The sequence below is a fragment of the Eptatretus burgeri genome, chromosome 3 (assembly GCF_056783735.1).
Source record: "Eptatretus burgeri isolate ZD-2024b chromosome 3, Ebu_testis_v1, whole genome shotgun sequence".
Classification (NCBI taxonomy): domain Eukaryota; kingdom Metazoa; phylum Chordata; class Myxini; order Myxiniformes; family Myxinidae; genus Eptatretus; species Eptatretus burgeri.
In genome coordinates, this window is record NC_140963.1 from 100,871,182 (window position 1) to 100,896,292 (window position 25,111).

Below are 25,111 nucleotides of genomic sequence, written 5' to 3' on the forward strand. Positions count from 1 at the left end.
AATTAAAAATGCGGAATTGACTGTGACTGCTTAAAAAAAGTGTGGTCATTTGTCCAATTCGCACATTGTCTCCGGATAGTGTTTAATTCGCGATCAGAAACGTGCAGAGACTAAATAAAACCAAAATTACTTGGAGACCCAAGCGTCGGGTGTTATCAAATCTATTTTGCTTTGAAACTCGCAAAGAGAAACCATATAACCTTTCTAAAGCACTGCTTTAGAAACAGTCACGAGGACAAAGGAAAACGTGATCGTTCGTATGTTGCTGAGGTTAAAAGTCTCCACTTTGGGGATGTTGCTGAGGATCTAAAAAAAATCTCCACCACCCATCATCATCATAAGATATGGGATAAACTTTTCCACCACAGCGCCCGCAACAAAGCATGCAGGCCTGCACACACATTCACAGAGTCCCTTTACAGATGCAATGAGAAGGGCACTCTGTGGAGCGCATATCTCTGCCCCGCAATGCCTGATCAACGAGAACATATATATTTTGAAATATAATGCGATGTATTGTTTTTGGTTCGTGGGCGCCAGCAGTGTCCACTATTTTCGTTGTGTCTGTCTGTCTGTCTGTCTGTCTGTCTGTGACTCTCTCCAGAGCATAGCTCTGTGACGTTTGATACCATCTTGATGAAACTTGGACACAAGCCAGATATCATGGTCTCGTGTCTTTTTGTATGAGGGGCGTCCCACGCTCCTTGTGGGCGGAGCCACGCCCACTTGAACTTTTTATTTATTTATTTTTTTCTCGATTTTTTTTTTTCTCGCAATTTCATTTCCTAGAAGCTGTGCGTAATGTCCATAAGTACAACATGTATAAAAAAATCCGATTTGATTTGGTCAATTTTGACGGAAGAGATAGGTTTTTACGGTATGGCTTCCTCAAAAGCTTCCACTTACTCAATTGTACCTATCGTGGCATTGTTCAATAATGTCCGCGAACCATCGTCGCCTCCCGGGTAGTTGGTCTCTCAATGGTGAAGAATCACTTTAAAAATTAAATAAATCTCGTATCGAGATCCGGCTTTGGATCTTCACCAAAATCGAATCAATTCTTCGTTGTCACACACTCAACCTCCCCACCAACTTTCATCTGAATCCGTCCACAACTTTTTGGGATATCCTGCACACAGACTGACAAACAGAGAAGCAACCAAACAGACAGAGAGGGCTGAAAACATATCGTTCTTCAACTCCTTCAACTTCAACTTCAAAATATACCTATATGTACCTCCACCTAGTAGCAAATGCTGTCTGTACATCCCAATCAGGACACGAACTGTACGGCGCTTGGCAAGTGGCTTAAGCGCTCCAATTAAATGGTTGATAAGGAACGGCTGGCTTGGCAAGCAATATAAAACTGATTGCTAATGGCACATACCCTCAAAAAACTAAACATTGCCGATTTCTTCACATTTTCAGATTTCACTCCAGATTGCGAGTTATTTAGTCCACGTGATCCAATCCTCCAAACGCAAATTATATTTCGATTTTTACTTTTAATTCTTCCATGAGAGCAGATCGTGGAAAATCGTATCATGGAATGCATGAAATCGCCCCAAGCTGCTAATTTGAAAACTATAGCACTTACAAAAGGGATGTATGCAGCAATTTGTAGATAGGTGTATGAGGCTTTTGTTGATATGAGTGGGGAAAGTGAAAAATAACATTTTGAATGCTTTATCTGTCATAAACCGTTTCGGCCTGTTCCAACTCAAAGCATCGTTGAGCAGACTGAACAAAATTGCGAATTAAGACCCCAACAAGGGAGATGTGAGGTGACCAACATGCATGCGCCTTAAGACCCCCATGGAGGGAGAGTGAGGTGTCTGAGGATTTACCTGATGAAGGATATAATTAAATATGGTTGTTTATTATCTTCAAAAGGGGTATTTCAATTTACTCAAACATCCAATTTTCACTCTTGCACTTCCTTAACAGTTTCCTTCGAGTTCCCTTAGTATGCATGCAGAGTTTTAGGTTGCTAGGTTTCATGGTTTTGAGTTATGGAGGAGGCACACACACTTTTATTATTATTCATGGAGAACACAAATTTATTAAAAGTAACAATTCTTTTTAACTGTCGTTTTCATCAAGTTTAGTTTTGAGTACAGAGCAGACACGGATGAGCTTTGCATTTTGAGATGCTTTCTAGTTCCACCTTTGGCATACCGTTTCTTCTGTGTCAGCAATGTGTGGATGCCCTCAATCTCAAGATGTCAGGGCAATCTATATCTCTGGACATCTGTCCATTTGATTTTGTCTCGCACTCGGACTATTTTCAAACCGTTAAATAATGGTATTCAGAGTTTCCTCATCAACTGACTATCGGATTTCCTTTGTGCTTCACAGCATTGGGTTGCTTTGGACAGAACACTATGATGTGTTAGTTATTGAATAAACCATTGTATCACTTAGCAGACAATTCCACACTGTGCCAGATAGTTCCGCACCCTTCCACCAGGCATGCTGTGGCAATATCCCTCGATAGATCGGTGGAAAGTAAGCAACTGATCATCTCCCTGGAACTTGTGTTTTTGTGCAAGAAATACTTATTTTCTCACTTTGTGCACAAGGATCAGCAAGTAATCATGTCACTTTCAGCTATAATCTGTCTTCAGAAGATCATATCTCCTAGATGGCTTCAAAAATATCCCCCCAACCTCAAAATTTTCCTCTGCCTAAGTTTGCTACGGTGTACAAAGCCATCACCCAGAATGTCTTGGAATATGTCTCCCCACTGCTCTGGAGCTGCTTCCCACGTTGCCCCACTTTCAAGCCCTGGAATCCGGGCCCTCCATGTCATTGCAATCTCACATCAAGAAGTTGTCTCAAGGTCTGCTTCTTGCTCAATATCGGCAAGTTGTTGACCTTGCATTTCTATGGCTCCTTTTTATCTTGCTTTTTTAAAATTTTGATTACTATTTATTACTTTTACCCACATCACTTTTAGAGTTGCTTGAGTTGATTTGTCTCACGACCTTACATGTCTTGTTTGTTTCTGTATTATTTTCACTCTTCTACTCGTCCCAGTCCTCTTGACCTTTCATCCCTGAACTCACCCCCACCCCTTCCACAACCCTTGTCAAAATCGGTCATGCTCACCCTGTGTGCTATCTCACCACTGACTTTGCTCTGATGCACACACCTCTGACTCACTCCCACCATCTATCAACTTCCACCCATATCCTGTCTCCATCTTTTCTCCAAAGAAAGGTTAACGCCTGAAATGTTAGCCTCTGCTTGCTTCCCATGGCAGTTACCACATCTCGATCAAGGTCAGGTCAGGTCAGGTATGGGAGCATGTGCCAGAACAGCGCGTCGCTGCATCCACTTTCCGCCGGTACTCCAGGGGCCTCCGTCTGGCCATCCCCCAGGCAGATGCCAGGCCCATCCCCATCTCCTTGAGATGATGGTCAACCTGCTGCAACCATGAGGCACGTGGTCGACCCACTGGCCTCCTCCGCTCATGAGACTCCCTCGCTGAGAGAATCTGGTGAGCAGGATCAGCGTCAGGAAAACGAGCCACATGTCCATACAGCCGCAGCTGACGCTCACGGACCATGCAGGTAACAAATCTCATCCGAATCTCTCAGCAACCGCTCGTTGGACACAAAATCTGACCAGCGATAGCCAAGGATTCTCCGAAGAGACCTGGTACCAAAGGAATTTAGTCTCCGTCTCAGATCCTTGGTCAAAGTCCAAGTCTCGCACCCATAGAGCAAGACTGGAAGTACCAAGGACCTGAAGACTCGGACTTTCGTCCTCCCGCACAGGTACCGGCAGCGCCACAACCCATGATCCAGTGAATCCATGACTCCCCAGGCCCGACCCAGACGTCTATTGACCTCCGGCTCACAACCTGCGGAGACATGAATATCACTGCCAAGGTAAGTGAATCTATCCACGACCTCAACGTCCTCACCACAAACAGACACAGACAGGACAGCAGCATCCAAGATGTCACCGAAAGCCTGGATCTTAGTTTTGACCCAAGAAATCCGTAATCCCAACGGCTCCGACTCCTCATTCAGCACCTCGAGGGCCCCCAAGAGGATGTCTAAAGTCTCCGCAAAGATGACTGCATCATCTGCAAAATCAAGGTCCGAGATCTTGACATTGCCAAACGATGCACCGCAACTTGATCTCTCCGACATCCTCCCAAAAATCCAGTCCATACAAGTGCTGAAAAGTGTGGGGGCCAGTACACACCCCTGACGGACTCCAGTAACAACTGGAAATAAGTCAGAGATGGTACCACCACATTTCACAGCACTCTCAGGTCTCAGATCAAGATCCTGTTGATTTTTATCCATCTTTCCGTGTCCACTGAAGCCTACCAACACTAACCTTCATGAGCTTGACCAGTTCTTCATTCTAAAGCAGGTCAACATTGGTGTGGTGTCTTCTTTCTGATTTTACAGGTTCAAGGGTCAAATTGTACAAACAAATGCATATAAGACGTAGCACAACAGCCCCAACAGAAAATAAGCAAGCCGATATTGGTCCCTTTTAATATCACATTGGCCCAAGGTCAAAAATGGTCGCATTATTTAGGGTGTTGGCCTGCTGATTGACGGTGCATCATTTTTAAATAGCGTTGTGGATGAATGTCTTGTACCACACATCTGGCTTAAAGCTTTGTTTAATGAACCATCTCCTATCACCCTTTCCCTTTCCACTTTCTAAGCTTCCTTAATTGTTTAATTTCCTGAACAACTGGCATTATGATTTTGAGATTACACTTTTAGAATAATCCAGCTTTCATAATGCAGCTTTACTTATTTTCTACCTGAAGTGTTGCATTATCTCCCACCAGCTCTATCCATCCAGAATGTGATGAAACTTCACCACCTGATGCCCCGGAGTACATTTGCCCATCGTGTCGGTCACGATCCTCTTCCTGGGAAAGACAGAAACGTGTTCCTGTGCCATCTCGTGGCACAGCTTTGGGTAGGGAATCGAGCCAGCGACAGCCAGTTTCAGGTGATCGCATGTCTACCCGATATAATTTTATTACCTTTGGCTATCTATACCATTCAGATCAGCATCACAAATTTTATTTTCTTGCGCTTGCAATCCTAAAATGAGAAGTTGGAGCAGAAATACTCATGTCTTAGCTATTGGAAACGTTCAGAAGTCCACTGTAAAGCAGTATGTTGTCACCTTTTTGTATGTTTAACAAGCTCTGATTACTTGATTTCCTTTGTAATTCCTGCAGACATGACTCTACAAGGACCCGCTGGCCTCATTTTTGACTCCTCCAAGAACCTTCAAGATCGACCAAGTGGTGTGTCAGAGAGTTATTGCCATAATGAGCAATTGTGGCCTGTGGCATGTAAACAGGAAGATGAGCTCATACAAGGCGAGATCACTGATTGCAAAGAACAGTCGGTTAGGTGTCGTTTGTCTAAGTCATTCTCTTCACCCCTGTCAGGATCAGCAAAACCAGTTGACAGTCTCCAGATTACTCAGGGTGGCTTTGGTGGCTTGGAATATACAGCGATACCTTCAGTTCTTAATAAACAGCAGGTCTTGACTCATTCACCTGGGAAGAATGCTTCAAGACGTGTCCAGGACTTCTCAAGATCACTTTCTTTACCTCGCAATGCTCTTTCTACCACGGGGGGCAGGCGTGGAAATAACCACACAAGAGGAAGAGCTCTGCGAGGTGGATGCGGGGGTGCTAAGGCAATGCCTGGCTCTCAGATGGGTCCAAAACAGGAGAGAGAAGCAGCTGAACTTAAGCTTCCTCGGAAAGTGGAGGCAGCACTCGAAACAACAGGCAATAAGTTACCATCTGAAGGAGCTGTTGCGGTAAATGCACCAAGTGAAAGAGCACCATCATTGGCACCCTCTTGTTTGGGATCTTCATCACCAGAATCACAACAGGCTGCCACCACTGGAAAACCATCAATCTTCAAGCTGCGATTCCCCCCCGGGCGCCAGCGTGTTCGAGCACTGCAGGTTTGCTTGTTCTGTATAGCATTGAATTAATGGGAAGTATGGGAAATTTTGTCATTAACTCATTTGCTCACAGCTTTATCTCATTTGTTGTTTGTTTTTTGTTTTTAATTCTCCTGACAGTCAAATTGGAACAAAAGTCAAATTTCCAGATTTGATAATTTTTTTGCATTTTTTTTTTTTTCACTTCACATTCTCATTTGCAAAAAAGGTAATTAAAGCACAGGGAATGTGATTTCAAAAGAATATAATCATGCCAATGTAGTATGCAACTTTGTTTTCATTTAAAATTAGTGATAATTCATCTTCGGCTCTCGGTCTTTTGGGGGCTTTCTTTTGCACAAAGACCGTCACTTTGACTTCGGAAGAAGCTGAGTGTGGAGTACCTAGTACTGACCTGAGGGAGCATTGCAGGTAGTAAGTTATATAAGGAGTTATTTAAAGGGCTTATTTCCAATATTACAACGTTTACTTGCTAAAGCCAAATTGTAAGAATGTTTCTATGGCAGAGAAGCGAAGCGATCAATTGCTAAATGGTAATAAACTTGACTGTCTGGCTTCAGGTGTTGCAGGATTCAATATGCACCAAAGCTAAAAGTTGAACAAACATGAAAACGTCTTCTTTTTTTTTTTTTTCTTCTTTTACTTCACAGGAATGATTCTGTGAGATTTGGCTCAAAACACCTGAAATTATTAATTTGAGAAGCTGTTATAATTTGTCAGCGATGGGAGTCACAGAACCCATCATGAAGCATGCTAAAGTCGAGTCAAGATTAACAAAGCATCGAACACCAAAGACCATTTATTTTGGCATTTTCGAGACTAGTTGTATGAGTTGGCAAAATATTGAGTTGAATTTTTGTCACCGTTTTGACTTTGGGACATTCATATTCGCCATGCTGATTTGGTATCACAAATGCCACATGCCACATGCTGGTTCACACTTGGAGGCATTTGGCATATTTGTTATACAAGCCAGCTGACGCGAGAGGCCGAGAAAAGGCACGTGATCCAAAATTGAATATTTGACGTGTAGAAAGAGCATTTGACGAGGAGGTTGTGGAAATTAGAGGAGCAGCACAAGCCGGATCGTGTGAAATGCAACCGTCGGTTAACGTTTGGTATAAGGCATGCCTTCTTTAACGCCTCCCAGAGAAACATGCAGAAAGAAGTGTTATCGTAAAAAAAAATATATATATTTACATAATTTTTTTTGTTTTGACACTCATCTGGTGGAAATTGATCTCACATTAGCATCGGAGAATCTTGTGATCGTAATGGATGCAAGAGTGTCACACCCGCATTTTTCAGGGAGACTAAAATCAACATCAGAATGCTGTCTGAATTAAAGTGATAAATCCAGCCATGATCAAATTGTTAACGTCATCAAGCAGCAAAGGTAACTTTGTTAATTTCCCAGTAAGCTCAGTGGGAACAGTCACGTCTTGCCTTTGTTGATTCGTGGTAAGTTGTGAATATCATGTGATGGTTTTGCATAAGGATGGCAAGTGGAAAAATGAAAAGAAAAAAAAAACCCAATGTTTGTTAAAACTTCATGTTTTATTTTTATTTTTTGCGGTTGTTGAAATTTGACTTTTTTCCCTTTATTTCCAACCCTATTAAGCTTTGAAAAACTTGCACTTTTATGAATACACTGTTACAGTTTAATAAGCCTTCCTCTGCAGGGTTCGTGTTAAAAGCCGGTAACCGGTTATTTTTACCATAGCTATCAATATTTAAGATAGTTCTCACCAAAACTTTTTTATTTACTTTATTTAGTTCTTTACTTCTGTAATCTGCCAAAATAATGCAATCAAAGACGACTTATTCTGGCAAGAAAAATTTGGTAACCTGCCACTACAGATTGTATCAATACTCACTGAACTGATTTGCCTTTGGCAGCATCATTATCATGGTCATTTGCTGACCGTATGAGGTCTATTTTTGTTTACACATGTGAATGCAAAAAAAACAATGTGTATTGATCATTTTGTTTACCTCAAGCTGTCGAAATATCTGCTATAGCAGGAAAATTTAAAGCCAAATTAACACCTTGTAAAAGTTCTTTTTTAAAACATTACAAATTGCTTTAAATGCAGGAAACATCAGGGGGGCTTTGCCACTCCCCAACCCCCCCCCCGCCCCAAGGGCTCTGCTCCTGCACCCCTCTGGAGGCCGAGGCGGCCACCAAATCCCCAGCTTTATGAGGAGTTACCTCCTATTCCAAAAATGAACGAGAACCCCTGCTCTGTAAGCCGACTCTTGTTGAATGCCTCGTTGCATTGTTCATATTGTCAGTTGTAAAGACATGAGAGGGGAGGTAAAATGGCTTAAAATAGAACAAAAGTATCGCAGCAAATAAAACATCAGTTCTATTCCAGTGGCATCAGGAAACTAATCCACCCCTGTGGAAAAAAAACAACAAAAACATTGCTCCTTCATGGTTGGTGGAGGGGGGGGGTAGTTGGGTACTTTTTAAATGCCATCTGTATGTGGTAATGTTGCCCCCATAAGCCTCTATCACAAGAATAATGGAAAACTTTTGAAAAACAGGTTGTATACTTTCTGACTAGCATACGGTTCCAACATTGATGTAATTGTAGAATCAGTGCAGCTGTTGATGTGCGGGACACTTTAATCGTGGGAAAGACGGTTCAGTATTGGCGTGGTGTGCAAGCCGCGCCAGTAAACTGGCCATGCGGTGCCACCTTGCAGGGGCCGGGCGTGGTTCACCACAGCCGGCGCTGTGCACGGGGTTCGGCACATGGCACAGGTCGGGGTCGGGGTCGCGGTGGCCAGCGTTCTGTCTGCCCAGTCGGCGTTGCTGCGAAGGGAGTGAGTGGAGGGGTCAGCTTCCTTTTGTTTCACCATTGTGCATCGCATTCCCTCACATGTGCCGCCCCACTCATCTGCATCTGCACTCGCTGCCCTGCTCGTCTGCTATTTTCACGTCTCGTTTCCCCAAACCCGCAGTATACTAAACAACTCCGCATCGTCATGTTTTATTCCCAAATGGAGTGCATCTGCATTGTGGTCCCCTTTATTTATATTATTTTTCTGGACAGTAGCAATGTTGATTTCCCAATACCTTGCTTGTCTTCTTCTTTTTTTTTGGCTTTTGCTTCACACTTGGGAGGGGTTGGGGGTGCATCCTGGGAAGAAGAGATTCTCATGTGGATTTATAGCCCATGTTGCGAGCTATGTTGGTTCTCTATGTTATGAACCAGTTGATGGTGCTGGTGGATTTGAATGCCAAGGTTTGTTCTTGTCCAGGGTCAAGCTGCAGAAATGCTTCACAAAAAGGAGGAGCAGCCAGAGGATGCCATGCCAAATGCTGTGGTGCTTTTTTCCACCTTCGACAAGTTCACTCTTAAGCAGGTAAATCAAATTACCTGAAGTCAAATATTCAAACAACACATGTTAAATTATTTTCTGGATGAATTTGTATATTTGAAAATATGCCCTGATCTCCTTTTCAAAACTTTTTAATAGTGCTATCGAAGCCTCTGATCTGGAGTTGCTTATACATGTGTCACCTGCCACAATGAAATGAGTGAAAAGTTGCACAAACTTTTCTTTCAGCACAGCCAAAAAATGCTCCGAAATGATCACGTTTCGCAACAGTTCGTGTGATTGATGCCCACATATTGTAATTCGCCGGAAAGCTGATTTCATCGTCCATCCATCCATCCATCGGGACCATACTCTGTGCAGAGCGTTGGTGCTGCCTAATCAGTCTCCGAGGCTATTGGGCACAATCCTGGACGGGTCACCACTCCGACAGAGGATATCAGCTCGCTGGCACTCATTTTGCCGACCTCGGAAGGATGACAGGCAGAGTCAACCTCACCTGGTATTAATTCAACAGCCGAGGGGGATTTGAACTCAGGATGCTGGGATCCCAAGACCACCGCCCTAACCATTAAGCCAACACCAGGCATAATTTCATCAGCTGTCCTGTTGAGACTGTTTCGTGAATATTCACTGAGCGGTTTACCCCGCAGCAATGCGGCAATAACTGTAAATCAATCGACCTTGTATTGATTGTGGAATCAAATCAATATTCCTGAAGAATAATTGCCGATTTGCCATCAGCTGTCACGTTGTGCAGAACGCCGAACGAAAGAACTTGCAAACATTCCCCACGGAGGCTGTGCCAGTCGATAGCAATACACGCTGTTGATCGGGATCTACGACGAGGCCTCGATTCCGAATGAAGCATTTGTATTATGACCTTTGTAATTTTGTGTGAAGGATAGGAGGAAAACCTAGGCTGAATGTTATATGAAGACGAAGTTTTCGATCATGTCAATTTATTGAAGGAGTTTGAAAGTTTTAGCAGTTTTCTCTCTGTTATAAAACTGCTACATAATGAAATTTTGTGACTTCCTTTTGCAAAGGTTGGCTGGGGGTATTCATCAGGGGTATCCTTTGTCAGGCATGCGATATTATTTGGTTGTTGAGCCTCTTTTGATTATATTGCGGACGGAGCATATCATCTCTCTCGAGTAGCCGATCACACTGAACTGATAGATCCTGTGAAAGTCTCCATCTATGCTGATATGTGTGTTATGCAATACTGATGAGATACATAAATTGATAGATTATCCGAACTATTAAGGTACAGCCTCTTCAGCCTCAGTCATCTGGAACAAGTGTCAAGCAGCGTGGATGGGCCTATCCCTGGTTTCCTTGCCGGCATTCCCAAAACAACTGTCTTGAGATTTTAAAGGCTTCAATTACCCTGAAGCTTTCTTCATGGATACAACGTGACCAGCAAAAATTTGGGATGGTCTTGACACCCTCGAACGAAAGCTATAAACATCGGGGCAATACCGCAGGGTGCTCACCTGGTCGTGGCTGGATAAGACAACCAGGCAACCACTGGTAGGTGTGGATGACCCACAAAATTTGTAACAGAGAAGAAAGTAAATACCTATGGGTGTTTTTTTTTTTTAATGCCGTGAACAAACTTTGGTACATCACAGGTGATAAAGGTTATGGTCAAGTTTCATCGGAATTATGTTTGTGGTTTTGGAGAAGAAAGCAAATACATATTCTGGGAGGCAACCCTCCCCTCCCCCCCACCCCTCCCATAGAACCCCTGAGACCCCAATTTTTAAAATGTTTTGAACAAACTATAGGAAATCACAGGTGATTAAAGTAGTGGTCAAGTTTCATCGGAATTGTGTGTGTTGTTTCTGAGAAGAAAGCAAATGCCTGTTTTGGTGGGGCAACCCCTGTAGACCCCCCTAAGGCTCGATTTATGTATTCATTTATTTATTTATTTATTTTTTAAGGCCATGAACAAACTTTGGTACATACACGTTGATGAACGTTGTAAAGTTTCATCAAAAGAGGATGTGAAGTTACTTTTTACCTGTCACATGTGGCAGGTTGTTGCTGTTGTCACTGTTGTTGTATTTGTGGACGGATTTTTGTGGCCAAGTATTTGTTGTATTAGTTGATGGACAGACGGACGGATGGACTGACGGATGATGCGCCGTCCCATAAGCTCTCTGGAACTACGTTCCAGGTGAGCTAAAAATGGAAAGGCCCACTGAGTCTTTGTGCTACTGACTCTGCTGTCCTACAAAGGAAGGATTCTGGTTATCAATAATCTGGCAGCATCTCTGCTGTGGTACAGAAGAAAGGTTGTGCATTCTCAAGAACCCTTCTTGCTGAAAATACAGAAGACCTTCATCAACTTTTTACCTGTGACATGTGGCAGGTTGTTGCTGTTGTTGTTGTTGTTGTTGTTGTGGTTCCTGGTGTGGGGTTGATTTTTGAAATGTGCATCCATTCGTCAGCCAGCTGCCGGACCACACCCACAGTGGTCACTTGACTCCACCCACCATCGCACCCAGACAAAATGATATGGCCACCATCCTGGTCTTCTGATGGACCGAACACATCAGGCCTGTTGTCCTCTGCTGACTGGGCACTGGCCGGGTTTGTTTTTTTTTGTGTCGAAGGTTGTGACCACAGTGTGGTCATTTCTCATTTGTTCGGGAATGGGAAGCGTTGGCTGCATCGGGAAATTTTGAATGTTCCCTTGAATTAGGGTGGCCAAGGTCTGGTAGATATCATGTGCAGAACAATGGCCTTCAGCATCTTCTTCTTTCGATAATTCACCATCTGTCCCGTCTGTCTGTTCCCAGGTACCGCAAAAACGGCTGAACCGATCGCAACCATTTTTTGGGTGTGTAATCCTGGGACCCCTTGGAGTAAAATCGGCATAAATATAATAACATGACCCCCCCCCCCCCTTGACGGCTCCCAAAGGGAGTGGGTGCTTCCAGTTGGTTCAATTTGCAGCTCCTTTATGGTCCATCCACCTTCGTCTAATGGTCCACTGCCTTTCATTTTCTTCACCAAGCTGGGAGATTAAATTATTCGTCTGGATTGTTTTCAATGGACCTCCAACACATGGACTTGTGCTTGCTTCCGCCATTTTACAATGGTATTTTAAATGTTTGGCGAGTTTTTATGGTTGATCAAAATCACATGTTCTTAAATGGACCTTTTTAAATTTTTTATTTTTAATAATGCACTTTTGAAGGAAATAAGAACAGATCGTTATTTTGTTGATTACCTTGTCCAAAATGGTACGCACAATGTTGCCAACTGAGCGGTTGATGATCCGAGATGGTCGAGTGCTGCGGCACTGGCAGCCAAAGTCACGATGCAGTCCAGCCGTTTAGTGTGAAAATTATTACGTGAGGAACCCACTGTATATCGCAAAGGCGAGGTTTATCGGGAACAACTTTCCAGCACCGTCGATGGCAAACAGCCCACCAACCGAGCTTCTCTTACCCAAATTTGGCATTCGCTCCATTCGTGATGTTTTCTGGTTTCGTCTTGAAATACTCGTCCACGATCAAACTTGTAGTCTCGTCATCAGTTGGTTCGGAAGACCGGACCAGGTTTGATCAAACTTGTTAAAGCCATTCGCCAACTCTTTTGGAACTTGGCGAGTTGGTGAGTGGTATGCTTGTTTGCCTTTATAATCCCCCTCCAACCCAAATGGAATACTTTTTGTCATAACCTGATTCATAAGAAAACGGCACACTGGGTGCTACCCACCAATGGGCTTTTGCATGTATGTATATATATATATATATATATATATATATATATATATATATATATATATATATATATATATATATATATATATATATATATATATATATATATAAAAATAAATAAATAAATATACATATCCATCCTTCCCCACTTTTCCAACCAGTGTCCTTTCTGTGAAACCCTCGAGACTCTGTCGCACGCTAATGTTGAATGTACACACTTGGTTCCTTTATTTAGTCTAGACCTCGAGAGTGGTGCATTCAGCTTTCCCTAACGTTCACTCTGAAAGTGTTTATTTTTGGTTTCTCTTCCCTGACACATCAAAATGAGGTCTTCCTGGCAAATTTGCTTTTTGCATTGGTGAATAAATCTGTACATTGAACTTGGAAGGTGGAACTTGACAATCCTTTGGGTGGTACAGTTAACCTCTTGGTCAAGTTTAAGGGATTAGTATTTGCTTGGATGGAATTTTATTTTTATAATTCTGTGAATCGGACACATTGTTTTGAGAGCACATGTGCAGTTAAAATTGCACTTTGTACCATCGTCACAGACGCTGCTTTAGTACCGATTGATTGATTTCCAGTGGTTTTTAAAGCCTACTTTGCCCCCTTCCTTTCATTGTTTATTGCCTTGGTTTTGCACAAATTTTAATGGATATAATTTGTTACTGGAAAGATGAAACAGTCAGTGTGTCTCTCTGTCTCTGTCTCTGTCTCTCTCTCTCTCTCTCTCTCTCTCTCTCTCCCTCTCTCTCTCTCTCTCTCTCTCTCTCTCTCTCTCTCTGTCTCTCTGTCTCTCTGTCTCTCTCTCTGTCTCTCTCTCTGTGTCTCTCTCTCTCTCTCTCTCTCTCTCTCTGTCTCTCTCTCTCTGTCTCTCTCTTTCTCTGACTCTCTCTTTTTCTGTCTCTCTCTTTCTCTGTCTCTCCCTCCCTGTCTCTTTCTCTGTCTCTCTCTCTGTCTCTTTCTCTGTCTCTCTCTCTGTCTCTTTCTCTCTCTCTCTCTCTCTCTCTCTCTCTCTCTCTCTCTCTCTCTATCTCTCTCTCTCTTTCTGTCTCTCTCTCCCTCTCTCTCTCTCTCTCTCTCTGTCTCTCTCTCTCTGTCTCTCTCTCTCTCTCTCTGTGTCTCTCTGTCTCTCTCTCTCTCTCTCTCTCTCTCTCTGTCTCTTTCTCTGTCTCTCTCTTTCTCTTTCTCTGTCTCTCTCTTTCTCTGTCTCTCTCTTTCTCTGTCTCTCTCTTTCTCTGTCTCTCTCTCTGTCTCTTTCTCTGTCTCTCTCTCTGTCTCTCTCTCTGTCTCTTTCTCTCTGTCTCTTTCTCTTTCTCTCTGTCTCTTTCTCTTTCTCTCTGTCTCTTTCTCTCTCTTTCTCTCTCTTTCTGTCTCTTTCTGTCTCTTTCTGTCTCTTTCTGTCTCTTTGTCTCTTTGTGTCTCTGTCTCTGTCTCTTCTCCCCCCCATTCCAGTTGTGCCCAATTGTTGCCCTGCGACCCCACTTTAAATTTAACTTGCTCTTCCATTAGCCTCACTCTTGTAGATAAAAATAGTTAATGATGCGGATTAGTGAATTTTATGGTTCCTTTTTTTATTTGTTAATGCAGAAATCTCAGCTAATGGGGGAGCAAAATAACAGATTGCCTCAGGTTCAGTCAGACCCATCCCATTAAACGGGGAATGGGGAGACGAAGACTTTGCACATGAGTGGCGAATTAAGGAAAGCGGCTAAGGAGTGGAGGGGTTGGTGAGAATAGGAGAAAGCAGTGGTAGGAAATGGAGCGAGCAAGAGTTGAAAGACTGGAGAGAGTGACACACACACACACACACACACACACACACACACACACACACACACACACACACACACACACACACATAGTGAGTCTGTTCCACAGACAAGAGAACAGAGGGATTAAGGAAGATGGAGGTCAGGTTGTAATATTGGGAAAGGTAACCAGGTGTTGAATTCTTGAAAAGCACTTTCATGATTATAATACACACAACACTGACCGATTGATTTCACCTACAAGATTTTAAAATATCATTCAGTAATATTTGTTTTTTAAAATGACAATTGTTACAGATAAATCGCTAAGGTTAAAGCCCAAAAAGAAAATACTCATGCCACCCAATACCACGAGTCCAGACAAATCATTAATTTGATTTGCATTACTTGCCTTAAGCTTTTCTGATGAAATATGTCGAAACTTCGGTGTAGAATAATGGAGCTAAACCGTCATCTTCTCTGTAATGCTCAATTTCTCAGTTTGTTGTTTCTGATAACTCTCAACGTATTTGCCCAAACCTCGATTATACATTCGGTGTCTCTTGCTGATGATATTTTCTGTAAATTTTGTGAATCCAAAAATTGATTTTTAGATCCTCGTGGAGGATTTCTAAGTCTTACTCACGTTGTTGTTCTTGTGGACTTTTTTGTTTCACAGCCTCCAGTTTTCATCGAAACTTTCTGAAACTTGGCATATTATATTTGTAAAAATACCCTGTGCAGACAGTAACCATCTCGGATTTAGAAAATTCCTCCGAGAAAAAAAGTTATGACGTCAAAATATCTCCGCTAATGGGAACCGCCTAATATAAAAAATTATCTCCGAAACTAGGCAAGCTTTTTGAATTCTGTTTGCGGGAATCGAACAGGGCATTAGCAGAGATTAATTACCGCACATGTGATGCATCCCTATGACGTCATATCAATTTTTATGAGGTCATTCCTATTTTTTTACATTTTTTGTTTCACAACCCAGAGTTTTCATCGGATCTTCGTGAAACTTTCCATGTATATGCAGAAAGTCCACGCGCAGGCAGTAAACATCTCCGATTTTGGAAATTCTTCCGAGAAAAAAAGTTGACGTCATAATATCGCCGCTAATGGAAATCGCCTACACCCTTATCTCCGAAACTGGGCAAGCTGTTTGAATTTGTTTGCGGGAATCAAGCCGGGAATTAGCACAGATAATTTATCGCAAACCTGATACATCACAATGACGTCATATTCGTTTTTATGACGTCATTATAAAGAGGACGAGGATCTTAGCTCATTTGAGCTTGTTTAAAAAGACATCTGACATTTTTTTAGTGGTGGATCACACGTATTACTTAATGGCAAGGACTTGGGAAAGGCTGTACTTATGATAAACTACATATAAACAGTATATTATGGGAGTTGGACTTGGGATCCCAACACAATGAGTTATGTGCAGAGATGGGATCACCAAGCAGATTTCTGAGTCCATTAATCCACTCAGCTGTTGTTTTCTTTCCACTCTCATTATGTCTTATTCCTTGAGATCTCTTGTTCATTTTCATCAGTTGTATTTCTGTACTTTTTGTGTTTCCTCCATGCCTCGCCCAGTCTCACAGTTTACTCTCCTCCCCACTCTCACCCCTCCACCACCATACCTCCTTGCATTCATGCTGGTCACCTTCCACACCTCATTGCATTGGCACGGGTAGCCTCCCACACCTGCTTGCCTCAATGCGTTAGTGCTAGTCGCCTTCCACGCCTCATTGCGTTGCCGTGGGTCACCTCCCACACACTCCACTCCCAAACCAACCCTCAGCTTGAACGTTATTGTTATTATTACCTCCGTCACCAAGGTAAAGGAGGTTATGTTTTCACCCCCTTTCTGTCTGTTTGATTGTGTGCAGGATATCTCAAAATATTGTGGGCAGATCCAAATGAAATTTTGTGGACCGGTTCAATGTGTGACCAGGATGAGCTGACTCGATTTTGGTGAAAATCCGGATCCGGCGACTAGAATTTTTTTAGTGATTCTTCACCATTGAGAGATCGTACCAAAAACGATATATAGCATGATGTCTCAAAAAGTTATGGACGGATTCGGATGAAAGTTGGTGGGCCTTTTGGGTGTGTGATAATGAAGAATTGATTCCATTTTGGTGAAGATTTGAAGCCGGATCCAGATCTGATAATTTTTTTAAGTGAGTCTTCACCATTGAGAGATAGGGCTAAGCTAATATTGTTGTGGGGCCGAGTTTCGGTGGTGAGCACCACCGTGAGATGGAGCAGTAGAGTCGGCTCCACCGAACACCCGGATTTTATAGGTCGTCACCCCGGATAACTCCGGAGCCGACGGGTCCCTTATCGAACCGAAGATCGCCAATAGGTCGACCACGTGGGATAGGGTCGATTGTCAATTTCAATTTACCTAAATACCCACGTCGTCCAAACTACCGGGGAAATTCACCTTCGGCATTATCTGCGCGATCCAGGCCGTTTCCGCGCCCTACCCCGAGCGGAGAGTACCAGATTCCTGCCGGGCCGATTGCACGATTACGGCAACAAGGAAACCTCCTCGTTCCCGTTTGCAGCATGGCAAACCAATGAAAGAAACACAGAAGCAAGCTGGTACATTTAACAAAATGGATAGTTATTTACAATAGGCAGGGAGGGGAACACAGAAGGGCAGAGTTATCACGACTAATAAAGAAATGCAAATTTACACACAAGCACTTATACAGTTGCTACTTAAAGACACACACACACACACACACACACACACACACACACACACACACACACACACACACACACACACACACACACACAGAAATTGACCCGTCGGGTCTTTGTTGAAGGCCTCCAGCTCGAGGACAGGTGAGCTAGAGACCAGAACCTGTTCTTGGACCTGTCCACCTCGTGTGGTCTTCGACGATCCGGCTCGGCGGGACTCGAACCCGCAACACGATGATGATGACCACCACGACGACGACCACGACCCTTTTCTCACCACGACGACCTCCACCACCTCGACCCTTTTACCACCACGATGACCTCCACCACCTCGACCCTTTTACCACCACGATGACCTCCACCACCTCGACCCTTTTACCCCTATGACGACCTCCACCACCTCGACCCTTTTACCCCCATGACGACCTCCACCACCTCGACCCTTTTACCACCATGACGACCACCACCTCGACCATTTTACCACCACGACGACCTCCACCTCCTCGACCCTTTTACCACCATGACGTCCTCCACCACCTCGGCCCTTTCACCACCACAATGACCACCGCCTCGACCCTTGTACCACCACGACGTCCTCCTCCACCTCGGCCCTTTTACCACCACGATGACCTCCACCACCTCGACCCTTTTACCACCACGATGACCTCCACCACCTCGACCCTTTTACCCCCATGACGACCTCCACCACCTCGACCCTTTTACCACCATGACGACCACCACCTCGACCCTTTTACCACCACGATGACCTCCACCACCTCGACCCTTTTACCCCTATGACGACCTCCACCACCTCGACCCTTTTACCCCCATGACGACCTCCACCACCTCGACCCTTTTACCACCATGACGACCACCACCTCGACCATTTTACCACCACGACGACCTCCACCACCTCGACCCTTTTACCACCATGACGACCTCCACCACCTCGACCCTTTCACCACCACAATGACCACCACCTCGACCCTTTTACCACCACGACGACCTCCACCACCTCGACCCTTTTACCACCACGATGACCACCACCTCGACCCTTTTAGCACCTTTACTACCCAGCCTGGCGTTTCTTATATTCCTTTTTCCTCCGAGGTGAGCAAATCGCTGTCTGAGGCGTCTCCACCCTGATTGGACGGGGCTTCGTGGGAAGGTCGCTCTCTGTGGCAATCTCAATCCCATTGGTGGGGTGCCGTGGGAAAGTCGCTTTCTGTGCCGTGATAGGACAAGGGCCACGCCCCTGCCTTCCTGGGCGGAGTCCCTGTCTTCGGCGATGGAAATCTCCACCCACGTACGTGGCCGAACGCACGTGGGCAATGGCGTCGGTGTGTGAAGTGTAGTGAAGGAGGTTTGTTGTAAACGACACTCCGCGGTGCACACATGTAATTCCCGTTAGACTCAGGTAGGGGGCCCGAACTAGAAACACACACTTACCAATACAACTGTTCTATCAGGACCTGAATGTTGAGTGCAGTAAGCTTCCAAATTGGTTACAATATATAGCACAATGTCTCAAAAAGATGTGGATGGATTCGGACGAAACTTGGTGGAAACTTTGGGTGTGTAGGAAGGACGAATTGATTCGATTTTGGTGAAGATCCGAATCGGGATCTGGATATGAGAATTAATTTTTAAAGTGATTCTTCACCATTGAGAGATCGGGCCTAAAACGATATAGTTCTGTATTGCATGAAATTTCAAAAATATATTGGGCCCGATATGTTCTCGTGGATCAGGCATTGGGTGGTAGAGTTGTGCGCTCTACCGAGTGCCATTCTAGTTATTCCCGAGCTTTCGAAGAAAAGCGGGAATATTGCGATCGTCTCCGCCGTACGTCCGTACGTCCGTACGTCCGTCTGTCTTACCCTGTAACTCCTACACTGTTTGAGATAGGAACTTGAAACTTTGGGACATAGTAGATAGATGTATGGGGAAGTGCACAACACTGTCGGATTTTTGATATGACCCCTAGGGGCCGGCCCAGAGGGGGTGGGGTCATGGGGGCTGATTTTTTTTTAAGTGTATTTACCATTGTACATGGTAAATTATTTTCTTGGATTCGCTATATATGCTAGATATCCCTTATTGTCGGGTTGTGTGTGTGTGTGTGTGTGTGTGTGTGTGTGTGTGTGTGTGTGTGTGTGTGTGTGTGTGTGTGTGTGTGTGTGTGTGTGTGTGTGTGTGTGTGTGTGTCTGTCTGTGTATGTGTCTGCAACGCGAGGCTCCACAGCACGAACCAGCGAACCGATTTCGATTAAACTTTGCCAACAGGTGCTATATGTGTTGGGAATGTGCGCGTTTGAATTTCGTTGCCGAGCAACCACCCGTTGCTGTGCAGCGGCCGAAAAACCGTGTACAGTATTTTCAATACTTGTCCTTCAGTTTTGAATGTGGAGAAATGAGACTTCGGAATTAAACACTTCGAGACATTTAGAAAATTTTACTCGAGCCGATTTTTGATTGAGGTTTTATTTTTCAAATGGTAGTCCTTCAAAAATAGGGTGTCCATTTACCGTCATTTTTTATGAGGAGTGCCAGTTGGCAAAATATTCAATAGGAAAAATCTTGCCAGGCAGAGGAACAATTGTAGGTGAACCAATGCGTCTTGGCAATGAATCTTCGTCGGTGGATCGGTCAGAATGAAAAGCATCGTATCCAGCGCTTCGATCCTCGCGGATCCCTCGTGGCCTACCGGCTTGTAAAGAATTTACTTATGTGGCCCCCATGAGTGATGAACAGTCACAGGTTTTACTGTATTTATCTAATTGATTATGAATAATTATAATTAATATTATACACAGTTCATTCCGATGATGAAATTGATGCACAGTTCTATATTGCTGGACAGTGTTAAATTATTGTTTCATGAAATGTTGACATGCTTGCAATGACTTCTGATTTAGTAAACATAGTAAGTGTTTGGTCATAAAGCACATCAATTACAAAAGGATAGTCAATCCATTTTGCAAGATAAAATTTCACCTCGCGTTAATGGGACAAAGCAGTGCGCGCGGGAATATGCGATTGTGTGCCAGCGACAACGTAGTTCGAGTTATTGTTATTATTATTATTTTAATTTCTTTTCTTATTTCCTGTTTTTAGGACATGTGTGTGGTTTGTGGGAGCTTTGGCCGAGGAGCTGAGGGCCGACTGTTGGCTTGTTCACAATGTGGACAGTGTTATCACCCCTACTGTGTGGGAATTAAGGTAGGCATCACTTTTGTGAAGTCTGGCAACTACCAAGATTATTTTTGTTCATTTAATTTTTACCTTTAATGATTCTTTGCATAAATTGAAAGAGCACTGTTATGAACCTCAGTTCCTCCCCTTTGTTGATGATTTGGTGAATTAAACAAAAATGAACTTTTACTTTTCCAAATGTTGTTGCTGTTTAACAATTCTGCAAGTCGAAGAGGCACACATGACACGCGTCAACACAATCACCATTGGGGAGTTTTAGACTTTGGGGTTAACGATGTAAAAGCATCACTTGGTTTACATATTTTTAAGCTCTTCCAATAATCTTGTTTCTTTATTAACCCAGCAGTATTTATTGAAGAAATCATGACTACCAGATTCTTTACACTGAGAAAAAAGTGCTGTTGTTGAAGAAAATGGTTTCCGAACCACCATAATGCCTCGACACATGCTGATGATGCACCTTGTTGCTGTTGAGGACATGACATCAAAATTACTGCGATCTTTATATTACACAAGTGCCTGCTATTGTATATTGAGGGTTAAAACTTTGTGAAGAAATCTTTAGCTGTTCACGTATTAGTTTCACTAATTGAGAAACTGACGGACGAGACGATCTGAGCCATGAGGCGGTTCAGGTTTGTGCAGGTCGGACGCTCTTTTTATTGAGTCTCAAACTCTTAGATAAGCATAATTCCACTTAACCAACACCATCTCAAGCCATTTGTGTAGTTCTTATTGGACGGTTGACTCGGCTGAGCAAGATAAATGCAGTGCCATAGTCCTGCCATCCCATGCCGACCTCGATGCGTGTTTACGAGCAGATCACACGCGTTGTATTGCGCAAGGGCTGGCGCTGCTTGGAATGCACAGCGTGCGAGACGTGTGGCCTAGCTTCGGATCCTGGGCGCCTTTTGCTCTGCGATGACTGTGACATCAGCTTCCACATCTACTGCCTTCAGCCACAACTCCTTACTGTGCCCACTGGAGGTTGGAAATGCAGTTGGTGAGTGGAAAGCGTGTGAACGCCAAGTTTGTATGCCATTCCTACTTCCTTCAGTCGAAGTTTGTTGTTGTTATAGTTTGAGTGTTATGTCTGTGCCAATGATACAGATCCACCCCCACCTCCCTTCCTCCATTCGCGCCGACTGCATTTCTTTTCTTTCTTTTGTTTGCAGGTGTGTGTGCTGTACACAGTGTGGGGCCACATCTCCAGGCCTTGGCTGCGAGTGGCAGAGTAACTACACGCAATGTGCACCATGCGCCAGCCTGGTCACGTGTCCAGTTTGCTCTCAGGACTACAGCCCAGGGGATTTAGTCCTGCAGTGTCGGCAATGTGATAGGTCGGTGATTTTTTTTTTTTTTTTAATTTACATTTGCAGATGACAACCAGGAAGGACAGCGCAGACAGTGTCCTCACAAGCAAAGTTTTAATGTCACTTGCTGTCAGGTGGCTGCACGCATCCTGTGAGGAGATGCAAACGGAAGAAGAGGTGGAAAAAGCTGCTGATGCTGGTTTTGATTGTGGCTTCTGTTGCTCACGTCGTGGACGACTTCTTGGTACAGTTAAACACTTTCCAATCATGCAGGGGAGTACATTCACGGTGCTTGTCCATTCCTTTGTGCAATTGAAAGATTGAGTTTCCTTAAATGTTGGAAATATTGCTTCCAAAACACATTACAAATAGCTCATATTTGATAAGTTATGGAGTCGTGGCCCAAAATTATTGGCACCCTCGCACTTTTTTCAAATAACTCACAATTTTCTCGAAAAATAAGTTGAAATTGACAAAAGTATTTTCTTTCCACAATTCTTTATTTCAGTGTTAATGTTACAGAATGTTTGTTTTTGATTCAGAACTTAATATAGCTTTTTAAATCAGAAAATAAAAAGAAATGGCATTGACAAAATTGTTGACACCTGAGACTTCATATTTGGCAGCATGGCTTTTTGACAAAATAACTTGAGTAAATTACTTCCTAAAGCCCTGAATGAGCTTCCTACATCTCTCTACTGGCAGTTTGGCCCACTCTTCCTGTGCGAGCTCCTCCAGTTCTCCAAGATTTGAAGGGTGCCCTCTCCCAACTGCTCTTTTCAGATCTCCCCACAGGTGTTCAATGGGATTTAGATCTGGACTCATTGCTGGCCACTTCAGAACAGTCCAGCGTTTTGTCTTGAACCATTCCTGGGTGCTTTTTGAAGTGTGTTTGGGGTCATTGTCCTGCTACAAGACCCATGACCTTCGACGTAGACTCAGGTTTTTGACACTGGCTTGAACATTGCATTCCAAAACGCCTCGGTAATCTCCTGATTTCATGATGCCATGCACACATTCAAGGCACCCAGTGCCAGAGGCAGCACAGCAACCCCAAAACATCAGTGAACCTCCTCCATGATTGACTGTAGATAAGATGTTCTTTTCTTTGAAGGCTTCATTTTGTTTTCTGCAAAAATAGAGAGGATGTACTTTACCAAAAAGCTCTAATTTGGTGTCAAATGTCCACAGGACATTCTCCACGAAGGATTTTGGCTTGTTCAGGTGTGTTTTGGCAAACTCCAGTTGGGCTTTCTTTTTGTCTCTCTCCTCAGCAGTGGGGTCCTCCTGGGTCTCCTACCATAGAACCCCCTTTCATTGAGTTGGTGATGGATGGTGCGAGTTGAAATTTTCGTACCTTGTGTCTGAAGGTCAGCTTGAATCTGTCTGGCAGTTGATTGAGGTGCTTTCTCCACCATTCAAACAATCCTTCACTGCAATCTTTGATCAAGTTTTCTCTTGTGGCCATGTCCAGGGAGGTTTGCTGCAGTGTCATGGGCCTTAAACTTCCTTATAATATTGTGTACGGTGGACACAGGAACATCAAGGTATCTGGAGATGGACTTTTAGGCTTGAGATTGTCCATGCTTGGCTCCAATCTTGTGTCCGACCTCCTCAAACAATTCTCTGGATTTCTTTCTTTTCTCCATGCTCATCGTGGTACACACAGTGACACAAAACGGCAGAATGACTCCTTTTCTCCATTCAAACTGGTTGAATGAGTGATTTTTATATTGCAGGCACCTGCAACTCACCATAGGTGAGTTCATTTCCAAAGTAAAGGAGAATCACCTCCTTGAAATGTAATTATTTCAAACAACTTCTAAAAAGTGCCAATTACATCGTCCAGGCCATTTTTGGATTTCTGTGTGGAATAAGTTAAGATTTGGCTATTTTTTCATCTTTTTTTTTTTTTGGTTTTGTTCCACTGCAAACCAAAGAAATAAATATGCGGATAGCAAAATATTTTTAATTTCAGCAATTTTCTGGAACAAATGGTGAATTATTTGAAAAACGTCTGGGGGTGCCAATATTTTTGGCCACGACTGTACATGGCGATTATTTTCTATTTTCAACTGTATTTTATATCAAACCTTGTAATATGTTCTCCCCCCACCCCCCCCCCCCCTTCATTTTAAGCACAGTAATTTTGGGTCGACCAACTACACAGACATTTCCCCAATCTTGCATATTAAATCTTTTCTCCACCCACACCCTCCTTTTCTGTTCCTCAGAGCCTCCTCGACTCTACACACAAGATGGTGTCTGTCTCACCGAGTGTGGCATGAACCAGTTGCAGCGCCTCTCACTTTCTCCCGGTGGACGCCCACGGCCTCGGCTGAAGCGAAAGCAGGCCTCCAGTGTGGACTCGGACACTGATCCAGGTCACGGTAAGCCACTGCCAAGCATGGAGTTGGAAGGTTCTTTTTGATTATCCTGCATGGGCCTTGGATAAACATGACGAATAAATATAAAGGCAGCACTCAAATTTTGATTCAAATATGACGCAAACACCTAAGATATTGCTTTAGGTATTATAGTTGACGTGCGCACACAACAAGCAGACCTTTGAATGCGAATGAGGTCACGCGTGTGTGAAACCTGCGATCAATTTCAAAGGCAAATGACCTTTCAGTGCTAATTGGTTTGAGTTTGTGGACTCTGTTTGTCCACTGAGAAGGGCAATTTGCACAATGTATTTCACACTATTGCATAAACTGGCAAAGAAAACACGACCAGCATACCATGAAAAATAACCCGTTACTCCAAGTCGATTCCCAAGTTGGTTCAATAGTTGGTGTGTTGTGTGTCGTGGCTTGGAGCTTGTGGAAATGTGGATTTTGACCCATTTACTCTTGGAAATGACTGAACACAGCTTACAAGATGTTCAAACAAAATGAATGTTGGATCGTTTCTTGTGTACAAAAAATATGCATGTTAGTGCAAAAATCAACCCAATTCTCAAAACCAGCTGTTCCTGCAGATAGCACATGACGTGTGTGTGTGTGTGTGTGTGTGTGTGTGTGTGTGTGTGTGTGTGTGT

The 25,111-nt window shown here is 43.6% G+C and overlaps 1 protein-coding gene across 14 annotated transcripts in view; it reads left to right on the forward strand.

The window, feature by feature from the left end:
* LOC147030538 (histone-lysine N-methyltransferase 2C-like) overlaps window positions 1-25,111 on the forward strand; it is a 240,631-nt gene that overhangs the window by 81,652 nt on the left and 133,868 nt on the right. For 12 of the 14 annotated variants that reach the window (XR_015056437.1, XM_085874679.1, XM_085874678.1 and 9 more), the window contains 9 exons: window positions 4,826-4,992; window positions 5,228-5,973; window positions 8,686-8,817; window positions 9,244-9,348; window positions 20,657-20,761; window positions 21,577-21,758; window positions 21,931-22,095; window positions 22,203-22,312; window positions 24,303-24,458. Coding sequence is in view for 13 of the 14 variants with exons in the window: in XM_085874679.1 (XP_085730805.1) it covers window positions 4,826-4,992; window positions 5,228-5,973; window positions 8,686-8,817; window positions 9,244-9,348; window positions 20,657-20,761; window positions 21,577-21,758; window positions 21,931-22,095; window positions 22,203-22,312; window positions 24,303-24,458 (1,868 nt within the window). In the remaining variant the exon portion in view is untranslated. The remainder of the gene's footprint in view (window positions 1-4,825; window positions 4,993-5,227; window positions 5,974-8,685; window positions 8,818-9,243; window positions 9,349-20,656; window positions 20,762-21,576; window positions 21,759-21,930; window positions 22,096-22,202; window positions 22,313-24,302; window positions 24,459-25,111) is intronic. The other 2 variants (XM_085874683.1, XM_085874687.1) reach the window with 2 other exon arrangements.